The 22,607-nt window shown below is 45.4% G+C and overlaps 1 protein-coding gene across 9 annotated transcripts in view; it reads right to left on the bottom strand.

Moving 5' to 3' along the window:
* afdna (afadin, adherens junction formation factor a) overlaps positions 1–22,607 on the bottom strand; it is a 253,647-nt gene that overhangs the window by 108,739 nt on the left and 122,301 nt on the right. For all 9 annotated transcript variants that reach the window (XM_038803241.1, XM_038803250.1, XM_038803267.1 and 6 more), the window contains exons 10-11: positions 16,912–17,171; positions 5,224–5,305 (exon numbers count right to left, since the gene is read on the bottom strand). In XM_038803241.1, the coding sequence (XP_038659169.1) occupies positions 5,224–5,305; positions 16,912–17,171 (342 nt within the window). The remainder of the gene's footprint in view (positions 1–5,223; positions 5,306–16,911; positions 17,172–22,607) is intronic.

The following is a 22,607-nucleotide window of genomic DNA, read 5'->3' as shown; positions in this document are numbered from 1 at the left end:
CTCAAGTAAGAAAGGTCACCTTAAAAACACATGATGGAAATACTTTGGTTTTCAGCTTCTTGCTCTCCAACCCCCACATGCCACTCCAATCAATTTTGTTCTTCAATGATTTTTGGCTTTCTCCCCATTTCAGTAGCCAGAACCCCATTTCATTTGTTTGTCACAACATCAATAAGAGCATTCTAACAACTACCCTAAACATTTTAACCTATATCTTCCCCATCCTACTGTTAAGTTTAATTTGAAGAAACTGTCTCAAAACCGGCAACCTTGGGGCTGAGGCCATGCCACATTTCAGATTGGACGGTTCAGGTCAAGTGGGGTCAAGGGTTACAGAAATAGACCAGGCAAGCAGCAAAAGGGATAACTGGTATGGCACCACACATCAATTTAGCGCCTTGCTGAATTGCCCATGTTTAAGTTTCCTTTTATTTTACTCAATTAAAATTTGATACCTGGCATATTCTAAAAAAGTCTGGCTCTCTGACAACACCGGGTTTTATAGTTGGATTTAAGTGACGGTATCTTGCTTCCAAAAAGGTCACTTCCTATCCAAGCTGAAGAGCCCAAATTTATCTCCGGCCACATGTAACTCTGTCCTCTAATGCTTGGGTCCAATTTTGTGGCTCTTTAAGATTTTTACCTCAAAACTTTAGTTGCTCCAACACCCACACTTCTGAAGGTTGTGGGTTCAAGCTTCAGAGTACATAATTTAGGCTGGCAGATCAGTGCAGTACTGAGTGAGGGCATTATCTTTTGGACATACAAGATATAGAAACACACTATTTTATTGGAAGTTGCAGTTCTATTTGTTTTACCCCATAACCCAGGAGTGCAAAGCAATAAAATTGCCACTTAACAGTCTGTAGGAATGCGATCCTAGTTTATTTAACATTTCCACACAGTTAGAAAATTAGTGGGAAAAATAATGGCACCGAAGGCTGCCAAATCCCCAGGGGGCACTGGTTTTCACACAAATTTTAAAGGAACTCGGTGAGGAAATTGCAGGTGTTTCAGTCAAGCTCCTTGATTCAGGAATTCTCTCTTTAAACTGGAAAGTAATGCATTTGCAATTTGAGAAAGCAGAGAGAGATGAATTAGGACACTATGGAGAAAGAGTCATCCACACTTGAAACATTAGCTTTGTTTTCTCTCCACAGATGCTGTCAGACCTGCAGAGATTTTTCAGCATCCACAGTAATGTTTTTACACTATGGATATGTAGGTCTAAAATCTATTATGGGAAGGTTATAATCAAGGACAGAGCGGCTGAGCACACAAGAGAAATTTACTCAGCATCAACAGGTAAGTCATACCTAATAAACGTAATTGAATGTTTTGAGAAAGTAACTAAAATTATAGACTACTATGGATATAGTGTATAGGACTTCTGGAAGGCATGTTCCACTTCAACAAACTCAGGGAATATTAACCTTTGTTATTAGATGGCTGGAATATAAAGTGGAAGTTTTACTACAACTGTACAAAATCTGGTTACACCACATGGAGTACAATGTACAGTTATGGACACTATCTTAGGAAAATTAGCTTGGCAGGAGCGCAACACAGGTTCACCAAAATGTTACAAATGGCTCCAATGGTTAAATTATAGGGCATTTTAATATAAACGAGGCTTACAATTCTTGCAGTATGAATAGTGAAGAGATAATTTCATTGCTACTTACTACTGGGTTAAAGTATCACAAATGTTCTTCCAGATCATCCCCACATCCCTCAGCAGAAAAAAGCCTATTTATGTCTAACAAAAGGAATCAATGCATCATGGCGCTTCTAGCCGTCTTTGAGACAATCAAAACTTTGTAAAAGAGCAAATCTGAAGAAAACAAATTTAAAAGTATCATTTGTTTAATTAAAAGCTTAAGCAGCTGTTACGTGCGCATTAGATATGGCAAGTTTTTGTACCAACCGGGTCGGCCTTCACTCAGTTAGTTGGTCTTGGGCTTCATGCCAAGGTTGGTACCAACCCTTTACTTCACAAACCAAAGTACCCCAAGGTCACAGACATCATATCCCCTGCAACCAAAGTCTACTGAAAACTATCGGGCACATATTAAGAAATCTGTCTAATTTGACGAGTGTAAAATTTTAATTGTAAAGCAATGTCTGTTAAAACAGAAATGTTGTTGATACTGCTCACTTGAAATCTTAGAAAGGCTGAGCAAAAATCTCTGAATTTCCCTAAGAAGAGTAGCCACTGGGAAAGGTGAACTCCTTTAACCTGCCCTCGAGTTTCTACCTACAAGCTTGTAACCATCTGCAGTTTCCTTGAAGGGTTTGTACCGAACAAAAATAAAAGCTGTCAGGACTTGCAAATCTATTTAGAAGGCTGAACATTTTACAGACAAAAAAAAATACTGGTGGGATAACATGTCGTTTGTTTTCTTATAGGAACACTCCGCATGCTATGACTGGGGTAGCTCCCACGGAACTCCTACTAATGGGCCACAGATGTCATACCTGCCTCAGCATGGTTTTCCTGGACATTGACCCAAAAGTACGCTGAAATCAGGAACGACAGGGGTATGGTCCTTCTTGACAAAGGCAGATCTGGCAGTTTGCACCCGGAGACCTGGTGTTTGTTAGAAATTTTGCTGGAGGTGCCCAGTGGCGTTGCCTTTCGACGAACGGGCCCAATATCTTACTAGGTGCAAGTCCAGTGTCCTATTCAACGCAAGCATTTAGACCCTATTCAGTCCAGAAGACCGCCTCGTCCACAGATTCCCCATGCCCGGAGATCTACATTGACACTGCAATGAAGGCACTGTGAAAATCCCCTAGTCGCCACATTCCAGCGCTTGTTCGGCTACAGAGGGAGAATACAATGTCCAATTCACCTAACAGCACGTCGTTTGGGACTTGTGGGAGGAAACCAGAGCACTCGGAGGAAAACCATGTAGACACGGGGAGAACATGCAGACTCCGCACAGTGACCCAAGTGGGAATCGAAACTGGGATTCTGGCGCTATGAAGCAACAGTGCTAACCAACCCCTGCTACACCTTGGGCCCAAGTTCCTAATATCTCCCTATCAAGACACTAGTCATGGTTTCTGTGGGTCCTTGCGCAGCTGATGAGCCTGATCCTCGAGCCGCATCTTCAACCGTAAACTTGGCAGGTGTATCTGGGAGGTAGGATCGGTCCTTGGACTCCAGATCGCTGGTACTCCTTTCTCAAGCTCCTTTTCCAGACTGCCACTTCCCAACGGGTGTATTCAAAGAATTGTGTTCCTTCAGTCAGAAGGTTCTCGGTCTCTTTTGAGCAAGGGTCTCCCAGGCGTTGATGTCGATATTGTATTCTTGAGGCACACTTTAAGAATGCCTTTGAAGTGCTTTTTTTGGCCTCCTCTTGTTCAGGAGCCTTTCTTGAGCTGGGCAAATAAGATTTGTTTAACATTGAGCCTCAACATCCTAAGCACATGGCTAACCCAGCAGAATTGTTTTCGGATGATCGTGGCCTCTATGCTGGTGCTCTTGGCTCCTTCAAGGGCGCTGATGTTAGTATGCCCGCCTTCCCAGCTGATGGAGAGAATCCATCTCAGACAGCATTGATGGTATCTCTTTTGAGGTGGCATCTGTACGTAATTCATGTTTCTGATCCCTGTAGAAGATTTGGGAGGATGACTACCTTATTCACTAGGATCTTGTTGTCAGCATGAATGTTGCAGTCAGAGACTCTTGCTCTCAGGCATTTGAAGGAGGTGCTTGCGGATTGGGTAGGATGTTGGATTCCCATAGATTTCCGCCTTAGATGAGAGGTGGCTCCCCAGGTAGGGGAAATATTCCATCTTTGACAAGTTTTCTCTATTCATCTTGATGGAGGGAGACACAGGATCTTGCCTGGAGTGGGTTGGTAAAGGGCTTTGAGTCTTCAATGTTGAGGCAAAGACGGATTCTTCGGTATGCTTCTGTAAAGGTGTCAAGCATGGCTTGGAGAGGCGATATGGTGATGTCACCTGCATACTGAAGTTCCACGAGTGCTGTCAGCATTGTTTTCTTCTTGAATTTCAACCAGTTGAGGTTGAAAAGTTTTCGCCTTCATCCTGTAGATAATGTTCACTCGACTTGGAAGCTTATTCTTGACAAGATGAAGGATTGTCGCGATGAAGAGGGAGAAAACAGTGGGGGCTATAATATATCCCTACTTGACTCCAGTTTTAACCTCAAAGATTTATTTCTTACTTACGGTGAGGACTGTCACCAACATCTTGTCGTGGAGGTCAGAGAATACGGATTTATTTCTTGGCAGCCAGCCTTTGACAGGGCCATCTATAGCACTTCCCGATTGATGGAGTCAAAAGCCTTGGTCAGATGGATGAAGGCCATGTTGAGTGGTTGATGTTGCTTCTGGCATTTCTCTTGTTGAGCAGTGAAAATCATGTCTGCTGTTCCACTGTTTCGCCATAAGCTACACTGGTTTTCTGGAAGGATTTCTTCAGAGGCTGGGAGAAGATGGCTAGCGAGGATTCGAGCAATGATCCTCCTGGCGATGCAGAGCAGGGAGATCTCTTCGTAGTTCCACAGGCCGCTTTGTCTCCTTCCTTGACTATGCTGGCGATAAAGGCATCCGAGGTTGGCAGGAATTGCTTCTGTCCCAGATTTTCAGGAACAGCTGGTGGAGAGGACGGGTGATCACTTCTACTCGGAGCTTGAAAATAACCGCTGGAATCCCGTCCACTCCTGCAGTTTGTCCATTCTTCACTTGTTCGATGGTAGCTTCAGCTTCGTCCACGCTTGGTGGGTGTCCAAGATAATCTTGGATGGGGAGTTGGGATTTCCTCAAACACATCCTCATTTATGATTGTATCATGGTATAGGGTTCTTTGAAGTGTTCTCTCCATCAAAGGCCGATGTTTTCTCCATCTCTCAACAGGGTTCCATCCTTAGTCTGCACCGGCTTGAAGCGCAAGGTATTGCGTCCGTGCATTGGTTTGGTGACACTGAAGAAATCCCGGGTGTCGTGTTTGTCGCAGAGAATCACTGTAGACTTACCAATCCAAAAACATCTTCAGCTAAAAATCCATCACCATTATCCTAAGGTTATAGTGAATTTAAGAGCCCAACTTGGATCATAAAGGAGGTTATCACTGACGGAACATTTTCTTGAACTGATTTTAAGTATTTTGTTCAGTATTCACTTTCACAACAGTACAATTCAAATGTACTCAATTTCAAACAATACCACAAAGTAAAAAGATAAAATTTACCTTGCTTAAAGTTAATGGCACACCACTGTGGATGTCTCCATCTAGGTCAAATGTCGTTTCTTGGACACTTCGTGATCCTTGCCTGTAAATCATAATAATAGACTTTTTTTTTTAAAAACACCTTTCAAATTTAAAACATTCAACATTTTCCCCAAATACACTACTTTAAAATTTATTCCAGTGTAATCACAACTGCAAGATTGGAATAGAATGAAGGACAGAACTACTTAGGTTTTTACAAAATGTTGCCAGTTTCTTGAGGCTGTGCGAGATGAGTACAATAAATTGTCGTACTCTATAGTTTGTAATTGGGCAATAATATTTTTTAAACTCAAGTCAGAATGCTTAGACTGTATGTCTAGAGCTATGATTAAAAATAAGGTAATCAGTGATTTTGCAGAGGAAGAATTTTGCTAACAGATATTAGATATTAAAAGCCATTTTGGTGCAGATAGAGCTAACATAATGTTGCAACAATTTGAGCCTGGCTAAACAAATTAAGGCACATCTTGTAACAAGGGATAAAAGAAGGCTGTGTGCTTTGTGCACAGCTGGTGTAGCTAATGGGACGGACCAGATCTGTCTGGACAAGGGAGTTACTTCCAGGGTTCAAAGCTGAGCAGAAGGTTTTCAGCTTGGTCCTAAAAAAAAAAATCATTCTTTTCCAAGGACTCTGCACCAAGAAAAGTAAAACCTGGTTGGCAACTTTATACGTAAGTGATATTTATAATATATGGGATGGTTAATTGAAATGTAGAGGCAGTTTTCAGGAAGCAAGTTAAAATGTTGTACCTGTTAATTTTAAAGCCAGGGGCTGGTTTAGCTCACAAGGCTAAATCGCTGGCTTTTAAAGCAGACCAAGCAGGCCAGCAGCACGGTTCGATTACCGTACCAGCCTCCCCGGACAGGCGCCGGAATGTGGCGACTAGGGGCTTTTCACAGTAACTTCATTGAAGCCTACTCGTGACAATAAGTGATTTTCATTTCATTATTGTTGCCAATGTGCTTAATTCTGTGTTCAAAGTAGTTTTTTAAAATATAAATGCTGTTGACTGGTCAGTGTCATCACTCTTGTGGTACAGTATCATTTCCTCAGTTTTACCAAATGCAAATAGTTTGGTTCTAACCAGGGATCTTGACCAAAATTGGGGATCTGGTCCGGATCCATAACATTTGTTATTTAGTTTACTAACATTAAAATTTCAAAGAGTATTAAAAAGCTGGAGCAGAGTCCAACCTCATCCATTTGTTTCCAATTCATTTGTTTCATTTTGCAGTTTTATTTTTCTCAGAACCAGCTTTTTGCGAATAGTTTTACTGAAAAGGTTCTCCTATCCTTTGACTTCAACAATTATTAAAAAAAAACAGTCATTGGTTAAACACAAGGGGAGCAAGATAAGGAAAGACTGATAAGTGATTGAAAAAAATCTTCTTTCTTTCCCTCCTCTCTGAAATTCATCTTCGCTCACTCATACCTTTCAATCCAAGTTTAAGCACAAACTTATAGGTCAAAGGAAATGACCTCATAGCAGAAATGTTGAAACGGTACAACTCTTGGTCATTTGCCAACATGCTGCCAACAGGAAATTACCATATTTCACTTAGCAACTTCCCATAGCAGAGCTGAGATTAGCAGCTCAACCAGTGTGGCACTCAGACAGATTTTTGAAAGTTGTAATGTGTTGCAACATACTGGGCTCAAATTCGAATGAGTAGAAAGATAGTTCTTCATACTGCTAGTCAGTCTAAAATTCCTGGATAATCCTTACTTTGCCACATATGGGGCTGGTTTAGCTCACTGGGCTAAATCACTGGCTTTTAAAGCAGACCAAGCAGGCCAGCAGCACGGTTCGATTCCCGTAACAGCCTCCCCGGACAGGCGCCGGAATGTGGCGACTAGGGGCTTTTCACAGTAACTTCATTGAAGCCTACTCATGACAATAAGCAATTTTCATTTTCATTTCATCAGTGACTGAATACTTTGTGCCAATCATGGAACAAAGTGTTATAGATTGTTTTTCAGGGAAGAAATATAAGATAGCCACCAATTAATCCAATAGGGAATTGAGGATTAACTTATTTATTCGAAGAGTTTAAGAATTTCTAACTTGGTACCACGAGTAACAGCTGAAGTTAAGGGCATAGATGCATTTAAGGGGAAGCTACAGAAGGAAATGTTGATAGGGTTAGATGAAAGAGGAGCATAAATGCTAGCAGTGACCAGTTGGATCGTTAGACTGTGTCTATGCTGTAAATTCTAAGTTATATACAAGTTTATTTTTAATAAAGGTAATTCTGGGCTGTTTTTAGCTGTGCTAAAAAATTATTTTTATCACAGCTTTTTCCAACTACGATTTTTACATAAAAAAATAAACGCAAAATATTTAACAAAACGAGGTGGCTGCTATCATTATACAAAACTAAAATACACGTTATATCAACAAGTCCTGCCACCTGAGCCCCCCCCCCCCCCCCGTTGCTGCTGCTGCTGACACTTTACTGCTCCCCTAGAAAGTCAAGGAAAGGTTGCCACCGCCGGGAGAACCCCCATAAGGTCCCTCTCAAGGCAAACTTTATTCGCTCCAGGCTGAGAAACCCAGCTATATCGCTAACCCAGGTCTCCATGCTCGGGGGGGGTTTGAGTCCCTCCACATTAACAGGATCCGCCTCCGGGCTACCAGGGAGGCAAAGGCCAACACCTCGGCGTCTTTTGCTTCCTGCGCTCTCGGATCCTCTGACACCCCAAATATCGCTATTGTTGGACTCTACTCACCCGCATGTCCAAAATCCTGGACATAGCCCTCACAAAGCCATGCCAGAATTCTTTAAGCGCCGGGCATGTCCAGAACATATGGACATGGTCCGTTAGACTCCCTGCACATCTTGCGCACCTGTCCTCTACCCCAAAAAACTTGCTCATTCTTGCCGTCATCATGTGAGCCCGGTTCACCACCTTAAATTGAATCAAACTGAGCCTGGCGCATGATGCGGACGAATTCACCCTGCCCAGGGCATCAGCCCACAGGCCCTCATCCAGCTGCTCGCCCATCTCCTCCTCCCACTTGCCCATCAGCTCCTCCACTGAGGCTTCCTCCGCCTCCTGCAGCTCCTGATATATGTCCGACACCTTCTCCTCTCCTATCCAGATGCCAGACACCACCTTGTCCTGTATCCTTCGCAGGGTAACAGTGGAAATGACCCCACCTGTTTCTTGAGAAAGTCCCGAACCTGGAGATATCTGAAAGCCTTTCCCAGGAGGAGGCCGAACGTCTCCTCCAGTGCCTGCACGCTGGGGAAGGTCCCATCTATAAACAGGTTGCCCATCCTTCTAATGCCTGCCCAATACCAGCCCTGGAAACACCATCTATCCAGCCCGGAGCAAATCTGTGGTTGTTCCGTATCGGGGTCCAAACTGAGGCGCCCTCCTCCTTCCTGTACCTCCTCCACTGACCCCAGAGCCACCGACACCACGGGGCTTGTGGTGTACTGTGCCGGTGAGAACGGCAGCGGTGCCATTACTAGTGCCCCTAGGCTGGTGCCTTTGCATGACGCCGCCTCTAGCCGCCCCCACGCCGACCCCTCCTCCATTACCCACTTCCTGATCATGGTCACCTTCGCCGCCCAATAGTAGCTGCAGAAGTTCGGCAGTGCCCCCCACCCCGGCTACGCTCCAAGAATACCCTCTTGACTCGCGAGGTTTTATTTGCCCAGACGAATCCCGTGATAATCCGGGGAGGCACTGAAAAACGAACAAGAATCTGGGAAGAACCGTCATCTTCACAGTCTGCACTCTTCCCGCCAGGGAAAGCGGGAGCATGTCCCACCTTTTGAAATCTCCTTCCATCTGCTCTACCAGCCGAGACAAGTTGAGCCTGTGTAGGGCATCCCAGCTCCTAGCCACATGTATACCTAAATATCGAACGCTCCTCTCCACTATCTTGAGCGGGAGCTCCCCAGTCTCCTCTTGGCCCCTGGCATGGATTGCAAACAGCTAACTTTTCCCCACGTTCAACTTGTACCCAGAGAAGCTCCCAAAGTCCCCCAGTATCCGCATGACCTCCCCCATCCCCTCTAGCGGGTCCGAAATATAAAACAGCAGGTCGTCCGCGAATAGGGAAACCCCGTGTTCCTCCCCCACCCTGGACCAGCACCCTCCAGTTCCTAGCAGTCCTAAGCGCTATGGCCAACGGCTCAATTGCCAGGGCAAATAGCAACAGGGACAGGGGGCACCCCTGCCTCGTCCCTCCGTGCAACCTGCAATACTCTGACCTCAGCCGGTTCATGGACACGCTCGCTACGGGGGCCTGATACAATAGCTTGACCCACCCTATAAATCCCTCCCCGAACCCAAACCTACCTAACACCTCCAACTCCACCCTGTCAAAATACTTCTCCGCATCCATTGCAGCCACTACTTCTACATCACCCCCCCCTCCGAGGGCATCATAATAATATTCAGGAGCCTCCCCACATTCATGTTCAATTGCCTGCCCTTAACGAAACCCGTCTGGTCCTCCTCAATCACTCCCGGGACACAGTCCTCTATTCTGGTGGCCAGAAGTTTTGCCAGCAATTTGGCATCTGCATTCAGGAGCGATATCGGCCTGTAGGACCCACATTGGAGCGAATCCTTCTTCTTCAAGATGATAAAGATCAGTGCCTGCAACTCCATCGGGGGGGGGGGGGGGGGGGGGGGGGGTTCCTTTCTCCTTCGCCTCGTTAAAGGTTCTGAGCAAGAGTGGGCTCAGTAGCTCCGAGAACTTCTTATTAAATTCTACAGAGAAGCCATCCGGGCCCGGGGCCTTGCCCGACTGCATACTTGCCAGCTACCTCCTCCAACTCAATCGGGGCCCCCAGTTCCTCCACCCGCTCCTCATCCACCCTTGGGAACCTCAGCCGATCCATAAATTGCTTCATCCCTTCCCCTCCCCGCGGGGGTTCTGATTCATATAGCTTCCTGTAGAATTCCTTGAAGACTTCACTGATGCTCTCTGGGCTCAACATCGTGTTACCTTCCTTATCCCGCACTCCCCCGATCTCAGTAGCCGCCTCCCTCCTGCGCAGTTGGTGCGCCAGCATCCTACTTGCCTTCTCCCTGCACTCGTAGATTGCCTCTTTTACTTTCCTCAACTGTGCCTCCTCCTTCCCCGTGGTCAGCAAATCGAACTCCGCCTGTAATTTCCGGTGCTCCTTTAGCAGCCTCCCCTCGGGGGCCACCCCGTACCTCCTGTCCACCCTAAGTATCTCTCCCACCAGCCTCTCTCTCTCCACCCTCTCCTCTCTGTGGGACCTAATAGAGATCAACTACCCCCTGATGACCACCTTCATAGCCTCCCAAACCGCTGTCGCTGTTACCTCCCCCGTGTCATTCGCTGTCACATAGTCCTGAATGCACCTCCTTATCCGCCCACACACCTCTTCATCCACCAGCAGCCCCACATCCAGTCTCCAGAGATGGCGTTGCCCCCACTCCACCCCTATTCGCAGGTCCACCCAATGCGGGGCATGGCCCGAGACCGCAATGGCCGAATACTCAGCCCCCTCCACCCTCAGAATTAACACCCTGCTCAGCACAAAGAAGTCGATCCGCGAGTAGACCTTATGGACGTGGGAGAAAAAGGAGAACTTCTTCGCCCGAGGCCGACCAAATCTCCACGGGTCCACACCTTCCCATCTGATCCATAAACTCCTACAGGGCCCTAGCCGCCGCCGGCCTCTTTCCCGACCTGGACTTAGACCGGTCCAACGGCGGGTCTAAGGCAGTATTAAAGTCCACCCCCCCATAATCAAGTTACTTGACTCCACCCCCGCCCCCCCACCAAGCACCCGCTCAGCGCTGATTTCCCCCATTGCACTTCCGTAAGTCAGCGGACACATGCTGACCCCGGCTTAGATATAGAACAGTACAGCACAGAACAGGCCCTTCGGCCCTCGATGTTGTGCCGAGCAATGATCACTCCACTCAAACCCACGTATCCACCCCATACCCTTAACCCACCACCCCCCAATTAACCTTGTTCTTTAGGACACTGAGGGCAATTTATCATGGCCAATCCACCTAACCCGCACATCTTTGGACTGTGGGAGGAAACCGGAGCACCCGGAGGAAACCCACGCACACACGGGGAGGACGTGCAGACTCCGCACAGACAGTGACCCAGCCGGGAATCGAACCTGGGACCCTGGAGCTGTGAAGCATTTATGCTAACCACCATGCTACCGTGTTGCTTCTCCCGCCTCTATCTCCAAACTTACTATGGTCTCCTCTTCCGGGCCCCCCACTCCTCCCGCCCCCGCAGGGTAAGAGGGCAAGTGCCATCCAGGTCCTTTCCGAGCACCGGACAACACAGCCCAGGCGTCACCCCTCCCCCGAAGCAAAAAACAATAACAGAGAAGCAAACAAACTTAAATTCTACAAATAGTCTTACACCAGGCCAACCCCCGATTACACATCCGCGCCAACACGTTTCACCGACGATCAGCTGCCCCTTAGTTCAAGTCCAGCTTTTCATGTCTAATCAATGTCCACGCCTCATCCGACGTATCAAAATAGTGGTACCTGTCCTGGTATGTTACCCAAAGTCTCGCCAGGTGCAGGAGCCTAAACTTCACCCCTTTGCAGTGGGGTACCGCCTTGGCCCGGTTGAAACCCACACGCCTCCTTGCCAGCTCGGCTCCCAAGTCCTAGTAAATGCGAATCTCGCCGTTCTCCCACTTGCTGCTCTGCCCATCGCAGGACCCGTTCCCCGTCAGTAAAGCGGTGGAACTTTATCACCATCGCCCTCAGTGGTTCGTTCGCCCTTGGCTTCCTGGCGAGGACCCTATGTGCCCCATCCATCTCCAAGGGCCGCGGGAAGGCCCCCGCACCCATCAGCGTCCCCCAGCATCGTGGTCACAAGTGCTCGTGTCCGCCCCCTCCACACCTTCAGGGAGGCCCAGGATCCGCAGATTGTGATTTCGAGACCTGTATTCAAGGTCATCCAGCCTCTCCTGCCATTTCTTGTGTAAGGCCTCGTGCGCCTCCACCCTGACTGCCAGGCCCAGGATATCGTCCTCGTTCTCAGACACCTTCCTCTCCACCTCCTTGATTGCCTTCTCCTGTGTCTTCTGGATCTCCACCATCTTTTCCATGGAGGCTTTCATAGGGGCCAGCATCTCCGATTTTAGCTCCGCGAAACAGCTCCTCAAGACATCCTGCTGCTCTCTGGCCCACTGGGCCCATGCTTCCCAATCTGAGCCGGCCACCATTTTGTCTTCCCGGGCACGCTCTGTCTTCCTCCCCACAATTGCACGTTTTACGGCCCCACTCCTGGTTCCCTCCATACAGCACCAGCGGGCACCTCTCCAGCGAAGGGGAAAATGTTGGAAAATAACAGCAAGTCTGTTAGCATCTGTAGGGAGAGAAAAGAGCTAACGTTTCGCGTCCGATGACTCTTTGTCAAAGCTAACAGACGGAAAAAGTGGGAAATATTTATACTGTGGAGTGAGAATGAAAGATGAATCATAGCCACAGAAACCCAGGGAAACCGGGTGCTAATGGCCACAGATACCAAGGGGAAAGAGTGTTAATGGCAGACCCAGAGAGGACAAAAGATGTGAAAGGTCAAACAGCAGGGAAACTAACATCAGAGGATGAACTGGAGGTGTGGGAAGAGGGCAAGGGGAAGCAAAGAGGAGAAAGGTGGATAAGATTGGAGGGGGGGGGATTAAATGTATATTAAGAAATAAATGGTAAAAGTAGTTAAAATTAAATGAAAACAAATAGGTCGAGGTGGGGCTGATCATCTGAAGTTGTTGAATTTGATGTTCAGGCTGGAAGGCTGTAGCATGCCTAACCGGAAGACGAGATGTTGTTCCTCCAGTTTGCGTTGACTTAACTGGAACATTGCAGCAGGCCAAGAACAGACATGTGGGCATGGGAGCAGGGTCTTGTGTTAAAATGGCAAACAACGGGAAGGTCAGGGTCCTGAATGCACACAGACCGAAGATGCTCAGCAAAGCGATCACCCAGTCTCCGTTTGGTCTCTCCTATATAAAGGAGACCACATTGGGAGCAGCGAATGCAGTCGACCAAATTGGAAGAGATGCAAGTGAAACGCTGCTTAACCTGGAATGATTGTTTTGGGCCTGGAATGTTAAGCGTGGAAGAGGTAACGGGGCAGGTGTTACACCTTTTGCGATTGCATGGGAAGGTGCCATGGGTGATGGGAGAGGTACTGGGTATGGTGGAGGAGTGGACTAGATTGTTGCAAGTGAAATGCTGCTTAACCTGGAATGAGTGCAAGTGAAACGCTGCTTAACCTGGAATGAGTGCAAGTGAAACGCTGCTTAACCTGGAATGAGGGCACATCGAATTCAACATCTCATCTTCCGGTTAGGCACGCTACAGCCTTCCGGCCTGAACATCGAATTCAACAACTTCAGATGATCAGCCCCACCTCGACCGATTTGTTTTCATTTCATTTTAACTCTTTTACCATTTCTTTCTTTCTTAATATACATTTAATTTTTCCCCCTCAATTTTACCCACCTTTCCTGCACCTTTCTCCTCTTTGCTTCCCCCCTTTCCCTCTCCCCACACCTACAGTTCATCCTCTGTTGTTAGTTTCCCTGCTGTTTGACGTTTCACATCTTTTGTCCTCTCTGGGGACTGCCATTAGCACTCTTTCCCCTTGGTATCTGTGGCCATTCGCACCCGATTTCCCTGGGTTTCTGTGGCTATGACTCATCTTTCATTCTCACTCCACAGTATAAATATCTCCCACTTTTTCTGTCTGTTAGCTTTGACAAAGAGTCATCGGACTCGAAACGTTAGCTCTTTTCTCTCACTACAGATGCTGCCAGACTTGCTGAGATTTTCCCTTTCGTTTCAGATTCCAGCATCCGCAGAATTTGCTTTTATCCAGTGGGGAACCTCTCCAGCGTCTGTTCCCATGCCAGTAGCTGCCCTACAAGTGCTGCCGCCGTTTCGTTACAACGGCCCAAAATCCCGGTCCCGGCTGGAGCCGCCGTGTGCGCGACTGGTCATGGCCGCTACCGGAACCTCAACTTTATAGTTTTGATTTGACAACAATGTATAACAATACATAAGATGGATGGCAGCACCCTAGGATTTCCTCAGATACTGAAGCAAATCTTCAAGTGCTGAAGCAGCCTATGTCCAAATGCAGCAAGACCTGGGAAATATCTAGATTTGGGCTGACAAGTATTAAGGACAAGTGCCAGGCAATGACCAGCTCCAACAAGAGAGAATCTAACCATCGCTCCATGGCATTGAATGGTACCATCATTGCTAAATCCCCAACTATCAATTTCCTGGGACTTACCATCGACCAGAAATTGAACTGGACAAGCAGGTCACAGGCTGGAATCCTGCAGTGAGTAACTCACCCCCCGACTCCCCAAAGCCTGTCCCCCAAAGCACAAGTCTGGAGTGTGATGAAATACTCTCCACTTTCCTGGATGAGTGCAGCCCCAAAAATACTCATCCATCAAGGAAAAATCAACCCACTTGATTCACACCATATCCGCAAACATGGACTACCTCCACCATGTGGATCAGTGGCAGCAGCGTACACTATCTGCAAGATGCACTACAGGAACTCACCAAGGTTCCTTAGGCAGCACCGTCCAAACCCATGACCTCTACCATCTGGAAGGACAAGGGCAGCAAATACATGGGAACACCAACACCTGCAGATTTCCCATCAAATCACTCACCCCCGACTCGGAAATATATTACCATTTCTTCACTGTCACTGGGTCAAAATCCTGGAACTCCCTTTTGAACAGCACTGTGGATGTACCGACACCACATGGACAGCAGTGGTTCAAGGCAGGAGCTCACCACCACATTCTCAGGGTGGGCAATGTAGCTGGTCCAGCCAGTGAAGCAATAAATAGCATGTGCATCAGTTGTAAGAGGAGATATACCTCCTTCAAAGAACCCATGTCAATGAAGTGCCCTAGTTGAAAGGGATTCTTCGTTTATCTCTCCTTAATTTTTTTTTTTCCGGACAATTTCCACTATAAATTTTTTTTTTCAGTTTAGTGGTTGGTGGTTGGTTCAGTTTTAAAAGTAAATCACAAATTCTTCCAGCAATTGATCTGAAAATCTATTTTGAGAATACACAAGTAATACCTTTGCGATGTCACCCATTGATAAACATATCAAAGTTTTAGACCAAATTAGTGAGAAACTGCAGCACTCATCTACCCAGTGCAAATAAAGTAACAACTGCTGGTTAGTCTCCAGGGAACGAAAACAGATGGTAGTGGGAATGCTTTATTCATGGTCTTCATAGTGGAGGAATCACAAATGATGGAAGTGGAATAGAGAAATGGGAGGACAATGTTTGAATCAGGTTCAGGTCTGTGGAGGATTGCAAAATTATGGGTTTGGGTCATTCTAGGCTGAAGGATACATTGATTAGTTAGTGGTCCTGCAGCTACTGAGTGCCAGCAGTGCTGGAGGGAAATTGTTATTAGAGCCCTTTCTGCCTATGGGTTTCCGAATCAAACTGCTTTAATGATAATACACTGATGTGGAGTAAGCTAAAAGATTTGATTCGTATGGCATTCAAAGTGAATCACAGTTTTTTAAAAATTGGATTTTTAATTCTGCCAAAAGCAACAGGATAATAAACAGCGGATGCCACATGGTGTATGAAGCACAGTAATGACAGGTTAATTCCAATTAGGGGCACATGCACTGCCAACAAAATCTGACTAAATACCATCTGTGGTATCCAATACAAGATGAGCTTTCTCACACACGACTCAAGTAATGGCAGTGTTCAGGATGCCCCATGACACTATTCTGAAGAGCAGGCATGTGCTAGTACCCTGGTCAATAATCTTCCCTCAATCAACAGCAGTAAGTAAACAGAATATCTGGTCATTATCACACTGTTGGCACACTTCAAGTGACTATAGTGCAAAAGGACATCACTGGATATAAAGCACTTCTGGATGTCCGAAGGTTGTGAGAGGTGTTATACAAATGCAAGTCTTAATTTTATTTTTTCCCCAGCTCCTCAATAATATTTTGTGTATTCAATGAGATAGAAAATTAGCACTCATTGCTGCTTTGTTTTTATTCAAACGCATGTGTGCCCATTTTCTGATCTGTTGAATGACAACATTCCTTTCAGAGAATGTGCTGTCATGACAAGTTGGTTTTGAAGGTGATTCTTCAAAATTGTTTCAAGTCCAAAATATTTTAAGGAAGGCTCAACTGTACCAAAATGCTCATACCATGCTTCAGAAATGTAGGATAAACATTACAATTTCAATAGAGGATTTAGAAGACTGGCTGTTGAATATCATTTGCAGCAAGATGACAGGGTCTACCAAAGAAATCATCTTCTTTAGCTTAGAAATCTGAAGATTGTGAGAAGTGTAACAAAAGTCAGCAAAACATTTTTTGTAAATAGTTGCATTGTTGTAAAAATACAAAAATATTCAATATTGAGAAATATTATTTCTCTATGCCATTTATATGGTGCAAAAGAGTGCCAGCTCACTGTTGTCCAAGATTTCAAAGATTCCACTGGCATTCTGTGCATTCCTTAATCTCATTTAGACATAAATTTCTAATGCGGCATCACCAAAACCTTTTCCCCCCAAATACCCCAAAATAAAAACAATATACATAGCACAGATCAAACATTTCAAACAAAAACTTACCCAGATTTAATTTGCTGGCCTTTGACCACAGGTCCTGCATCCATGGGTCTCTTGCTCATGTGATTCTGAGAAGGATCCACAAACTTGAACATGTGTGATGACCCAAATTGAATGTTCATGCCACTTTGTAACATGATGGTCTCAGCAATGTGCTGGCCATCAACATATGTTTTGGCATCAAAGCTGCGAGGAGTAACTGTAACTATGCCATCCATGTTAGTAAGATCGCAATGATGAGGTTGAATTCCTGGCCCAAAAAGCTACAAAACCAAGTAAAGATTTTAAGCAAACTGTAAAATTTTAATTTAAAACTATTATGTTTTTTTTAAAAGAAGTGCTATGTTCACAATACACTTGTTTCATTTTTAAAAAAATTATTCTGCAATATTTTCTCATTCATAGATTGGAGTACAACATTTTGAAAATAGTTACCAGCAATTACCAATTATAGAAATGCAACAATTTTGAAGAAAAGGTCACAGTATCGAGTTCCACACAAAAAGTTTAAGAAACAAAAGTAAAACACCACAGATGCTGGAAATCTGAAATAAAAAAGAAAACCAGAAGAAATGCTCAGCGGGTAAGGCAGCATCCATGGTAAAAGAAACAGTGAACATTTTAGGATGATGATATTACATGAGAATTAACAGATATTAAACATGGACAAAGGCACGGAACAGGAGTGTGGAGGAATAAGCGAAAAGAGGAAATGGGAAGGTCTATGATGGGGAAGGAAAAAAAAGTAATGGGACAAAAAAACAAAACAGATCTACAGGTTCTGTAAATGCAAACAGTTGTGATCCAAAAATCTGGGCTCAGTGACTATGATCTGATTTTTTTAAATTCAGTGTTAACTTTGGAAGGCTGTAAAATGCCAAATAGAAAGACATGGGTCTGTTCCTAAAGGTTACATTGAGCTTCATCAGAACAGCGTAGGATGCCCTGGACCAAGAATTCAGACTGGGAGTGGGGTAGAAAATTATAATGACAGGCAACTGGAAGATCAGAGTCATTCTTGTGGACAGTGGTCAAATAATAAGTTACTAATTTTTATGACATGTAACACAAAATCACAAGTGGTACAAAACTATTTTGTTTTCTGTTCAGATTCTAGTTTCAGATTCTCTAATCTACATCTCTAATCTACAGCCTCCCCGGACAGGCGCCGGAATGTGGCGACTAGGGGCTTTTCACAGTAACTTCATTGAAGCCTACTTGTGACAATAAGCGATTTTCATTTTCATTTTATTTTTTCATAAAACCAGTGAAAAGATGCAGGCATGGAAAAGAGTAATTTTGTGGGGACTATATGGATCCCTTCACATATCCATTTAAAGTCTCAAATGTGCCAAAAAATGTACCAAAGTTGGCTTAACTACAATATTAGTGCTCACAAAATGATTCAAAGATTGCTCAAGGAATACATTATTGAAAAGTAATAAAGCATGCTCAAAAATAACATAACTGGGGGAGGAGTTTTAAGGGATAATATTGCACCACATTTTTATTTCCAAAAGCAAAAAGAAATTTTGCTCTCAAAACCAAAATTGCAATACTGTATTTCAAAGTTGGTCAGCTTGACTGAAAAGTGCATTGGATGCTTCACCTCTTAACACAATTCAGTCTACAATATGTTGTTCCACAATCGTAGCTTCTAACTCATTTTTCATTTGTCAACATCATGTGCTAAGAATATAATATTTTCTTTTTCCTCTCCCAAAGGAATGCTCTGGTTTGAACGAGCAACAGGGAGAACTAAAGCCATATTATTAAATATTTTTATTGAAACTTTTTCATTATAAACAAAATAATATAAAAATTAATTCAAGTTACAATACAAACACAAACAAATAATCAAGAACTCGAATTAAACTAAACCCCTGAACAAGTGATAGTGACTAACTCTTTGAAAAAGGAAATTAATGGTTGCCATCTTAGGTAGAACCCTGCTGCTGACCCACTAATGATGTACTTAACCCTCTGCAAATATAACAACAATATGAAGTCACCCATGCAAGCAGATCTCCACCCAAGCAGAAAGTTGGCAATGATCTTTTCATCCTCGCTGTCAACAGCGGTGGTACCAGAGGATTGGAGAGTGGCGAATGTCGTGCCCCTGTTCAAAAAAGGGAATCTGGATAACCCTGGGAATTACAGGCCAGTTAGTCTTACTTCGGTGGTAGGCAAAGTAATGGAAAGGGTACTGAGGGATAGTATTTCTGAGCATCTGGAAAGACACTGCTTGATTAGGGATAGTTAGCATGGATTTGTGAGGGGTAGGTCTTGCCTTACAAGTCTTATTGACTTCTTTGAGGAGGTGACCAAGCATGTGGATTAAGGTAAAGCAGTGGATGTGGTGTACATGGATTTTAGTAAGGCATTTGATAAGGTTCCCCATGGTAGGCTTATGCAGAAAGTAAGGACGCATGGGATAGTGGGAAATTTGGCCAGTTGGATAACGAACTGGCTAACCGATAGAAGACAGAGTGGTGGTGGATGGCAAATATTCAGCCTGGAGCCCAGTTACCAGTGGCATACCACAGGGATCAGTTCTGGGTCCTCTGCTGTTTGTGATTTTCATTAACGACTTGGATGAGGGAGTTGAAAGGTGGGTCAGTAAATTTGCAGATGATACGAAGATTGGTGGAGTTGTGGATAGTGAGGAGGGCTGTTGTCGGCTTCAAAGAGGCATAGATAGGATGCAGAGCTGGGCTGAGAAGTGGCAGATGGAGTTTAACCTTGACAAGTGTGAGGTTGTCCATTTTGGAAGGACAAATATGAATGCGGAATACAAGGTTAACGGTAGGGTTCTTGGCAATGTGGAGGAGCAGAGAGATCTTGGGGTCGATGTTCATAGATCTTTGAAAGTTGCCACTCAAGTGGATAGAGCTGTGAAGAGAGCCTATGGTGTGCTAGGGTTTGAATTTAAGAGCCGTGAGGTGATGATGCAGCTGTACAAAACCTTGGTCAGGCCACATTTGGAGTACTGTGTGCAGTTCTGGTCACCTCATTTTAGGAAGGATGTGGAAGCTTTGGAAAAGGTGCAAAGGAGATTTACCAGGATGTTGCCTGGAATGGAGAGTAGGTCTTACGAGGAAAGGTTGAGGGTGCTAAGCCTTTTCTCATTAGAACGGAGAAGGATGAGGGGCGACTTGATAGAGGTTTATAAGATGATCAGGGGAATAGATAGAGTAGACAGTCAGAGACTTTTTCCCCGGGTGGAACACACCATTACAAGGGGACATAAATTTAAGATAAATGGTGGAAGATATAGGGAGGGATGTCAGAGATAGGTTCTTTACCCAGAGTAGTGGGGGCATGGAATGCACTGCCTGTGGAAGTAGTTGAGTCGGAAACGTTAGGGACCGTCAAGCGGCTATTGGATAGGTACATGGATTAGGATAGAATAATGGAGTGTGGATTAATTTCTTCTTAAGGGCAGCACGGTAGCATTGTGGCTAGCACAATTTCTTCACAGCTCCAGGGTCCCAAGTTCGATTTCGACTTGGGTCACTGTCTGTGTGGAGTCTGCACAACCTCCCCGTGTGTGCGTGGGTTTCCTCCGGGTGCTCCGGTTTCCTCCCACAGTCCAAAGATGTGCAGGTTGGGTGGATTGGCCCTGATAAATTGCCCTTAGTGTCCAAAATTCTATGATTAACCTAGGATAAAAGTTCGGCACAACATCGTGGGCTGAAGGGCCTGTTCTGTGCTGTATTTCTCTCTCTCTCTCTCTAATCTCCGGGCTTTTAATGGGGCAAAGGCAAGACGATATCAGCCTTCACCTCTGTCTGCAGCACCAGCGAGTCCGGTAACCCGAAAATGGCCACCAATGGCTCCAGCATCTCTGACATGGTGCCAAAGGATACGAACCAGAAGCTCTCTAATTTGGGACGAGACCAGAACATAAGTGTGGTTAGTCAGCCCTCCTGAGAACAAGGCTCACACCTGTCCTCCACCCCAGAAAAATAAAACACCCCCTCGCCTTAGTCAAATCAGCCCTATGCACGACTTTGAACTGGATCAGACTAAGCTGAGCGCAAGAGGTCGTAGAGTTGACCCTGTGAAGAGCCTCGCTTCATACCCCATCATCCATAATATGACCCAGTTCACCCTCCCATTTCACTTTTACCACATCCAACAGAGGTAACTCGCTGATGGGATCTGCCCTCGCTCCCGCCGCCAGTCTCAGCTGAAGACAAAATCCTCCTCAATAGGGAGGAGGGTGGTGCCAAGGGCCTGATGCAAAAAATCACAAAGCTGAAAATATCTGAACAGATTGGAACAAAGGTTTTCTGACAGAACAAATTTTTCTGACAGCTCTTTAAAGCTGGCAAACCTTCCCTCCACGAACAAGTCCCAAAGCATCGCTAAATCCTTCCCCTCCCATGACTCCTAAGTAGTGTCATAATAATAATCATTGTTAGTGTCACAAGTAGGCTCGCATTAACACTGCAATGAAGCTACTGTGAAAATCCCCTAGTCACCACACTACAGCGTCTGTTCAGGTACACTGACGGAGAATTCAGAATGCCCAATTCACCTCACAAGCACACCTTTTGGGACTTGAGGGAGGAAACCCGAGCACCCGGAGGAAACCCACGCAGACACGGGTGAGCATCCAGACGCCGCACAGACAGTAACCCAAGCCGGGAATTGAACCTGGGTCCCTGGTGCGATGAAGCAACAGTGCTAACCATAGTGGATACTGGGTCTGTAATATAAAGCAGATCATGCAAGTGCATACAAGGCCACCCTATGCTCTTCCCCGATTCATCCCCCTCCATTTGTTGGTAGACAACAGCACTATGGCATGCAGCTTCTATTGCTAAAGCAAATACGAGTGAGACAATGGATATCTCTGCCTCGTGCCCCTATTCAGCGGAAAGTAGCCAGAGTTCACAGCATTTATGCAAACACTATATGGAAGCCCTATCTATGCAGTAAACTAATCTAGGATATCAACTTCTGCCCAAATCCAAACCTCCCAAGAATCTCAAAGAGATAACCCCCACTCCACCCTATGAAACGTCTTTTCCGCATCTGGGTAAATAATCACCTGCAGTTTGGGTACTGAAGAGAGGGAGAGGACAACATTTAATAGCTGATGTATACTGGCCAACAATTGCCAACCTTTGATGAAGCCTGTCTGGTCTTTCTTTTTAGCGATCAGGGAAGTAGAGGCCTGCACAAGTGAAATGTGTAATGAACCCCAGGACATGGAGTCATTACACATAACTAAAATTTGAGGAATAAATTCTTCCGCAAACTTCTTGTACAACTCAATGGGAAAGCCATCAGGGCCAGGAACTTTACCAGGCTGCATCGACCCAAAACATTTCCCTAATTTCCTCTGGGCCCACGGGGATTCCAGCTCCTCCTACCTCTTCCTCTCCACTACTGGGATGGATAACCCATCCAAAAAATACATTATGGCCGAACTCTCCATCAGGGGCTCTGATCTATAGAGATTCTGATAAAATGCTTCAAAAGCCACACTGACCCCAAGCCAGGCAGAAACCAGACTGCCGCTCGAGTACCTTATTTGCACAATCTCCGAAGAAGCTGCCTGCTGCCTCAGTTGACGAGCCTAGAGGTGACTGTACGCTGCAGTTGGCCCACCACCTTACCCTCTGATCGTAATTCAAATTGTGTCTGCAGCTTTTTCCTGCTTGCCAGCAATTCCAGAGTTTGGGCAA

This window comes from Scyliorhinus canicula, chromosome 1 (assembly GCF_902713615.1).
Source record: "Scyliorhinus canicula chromosome 1, sScyCan1.1, whole genome shotgun sequence".
NCBI classification, from domain to species: domain Eukaryota; kingdom Metazoa; phylum Chordata; class Chondrichthyes; order Carcharhiniformes; family Scyliorhinidae; genus Scyliorhinus; species Scyliorhinus canicula.
This window is presented reverse-complemented; position numbering and strand designations above follow the sequence as displayed.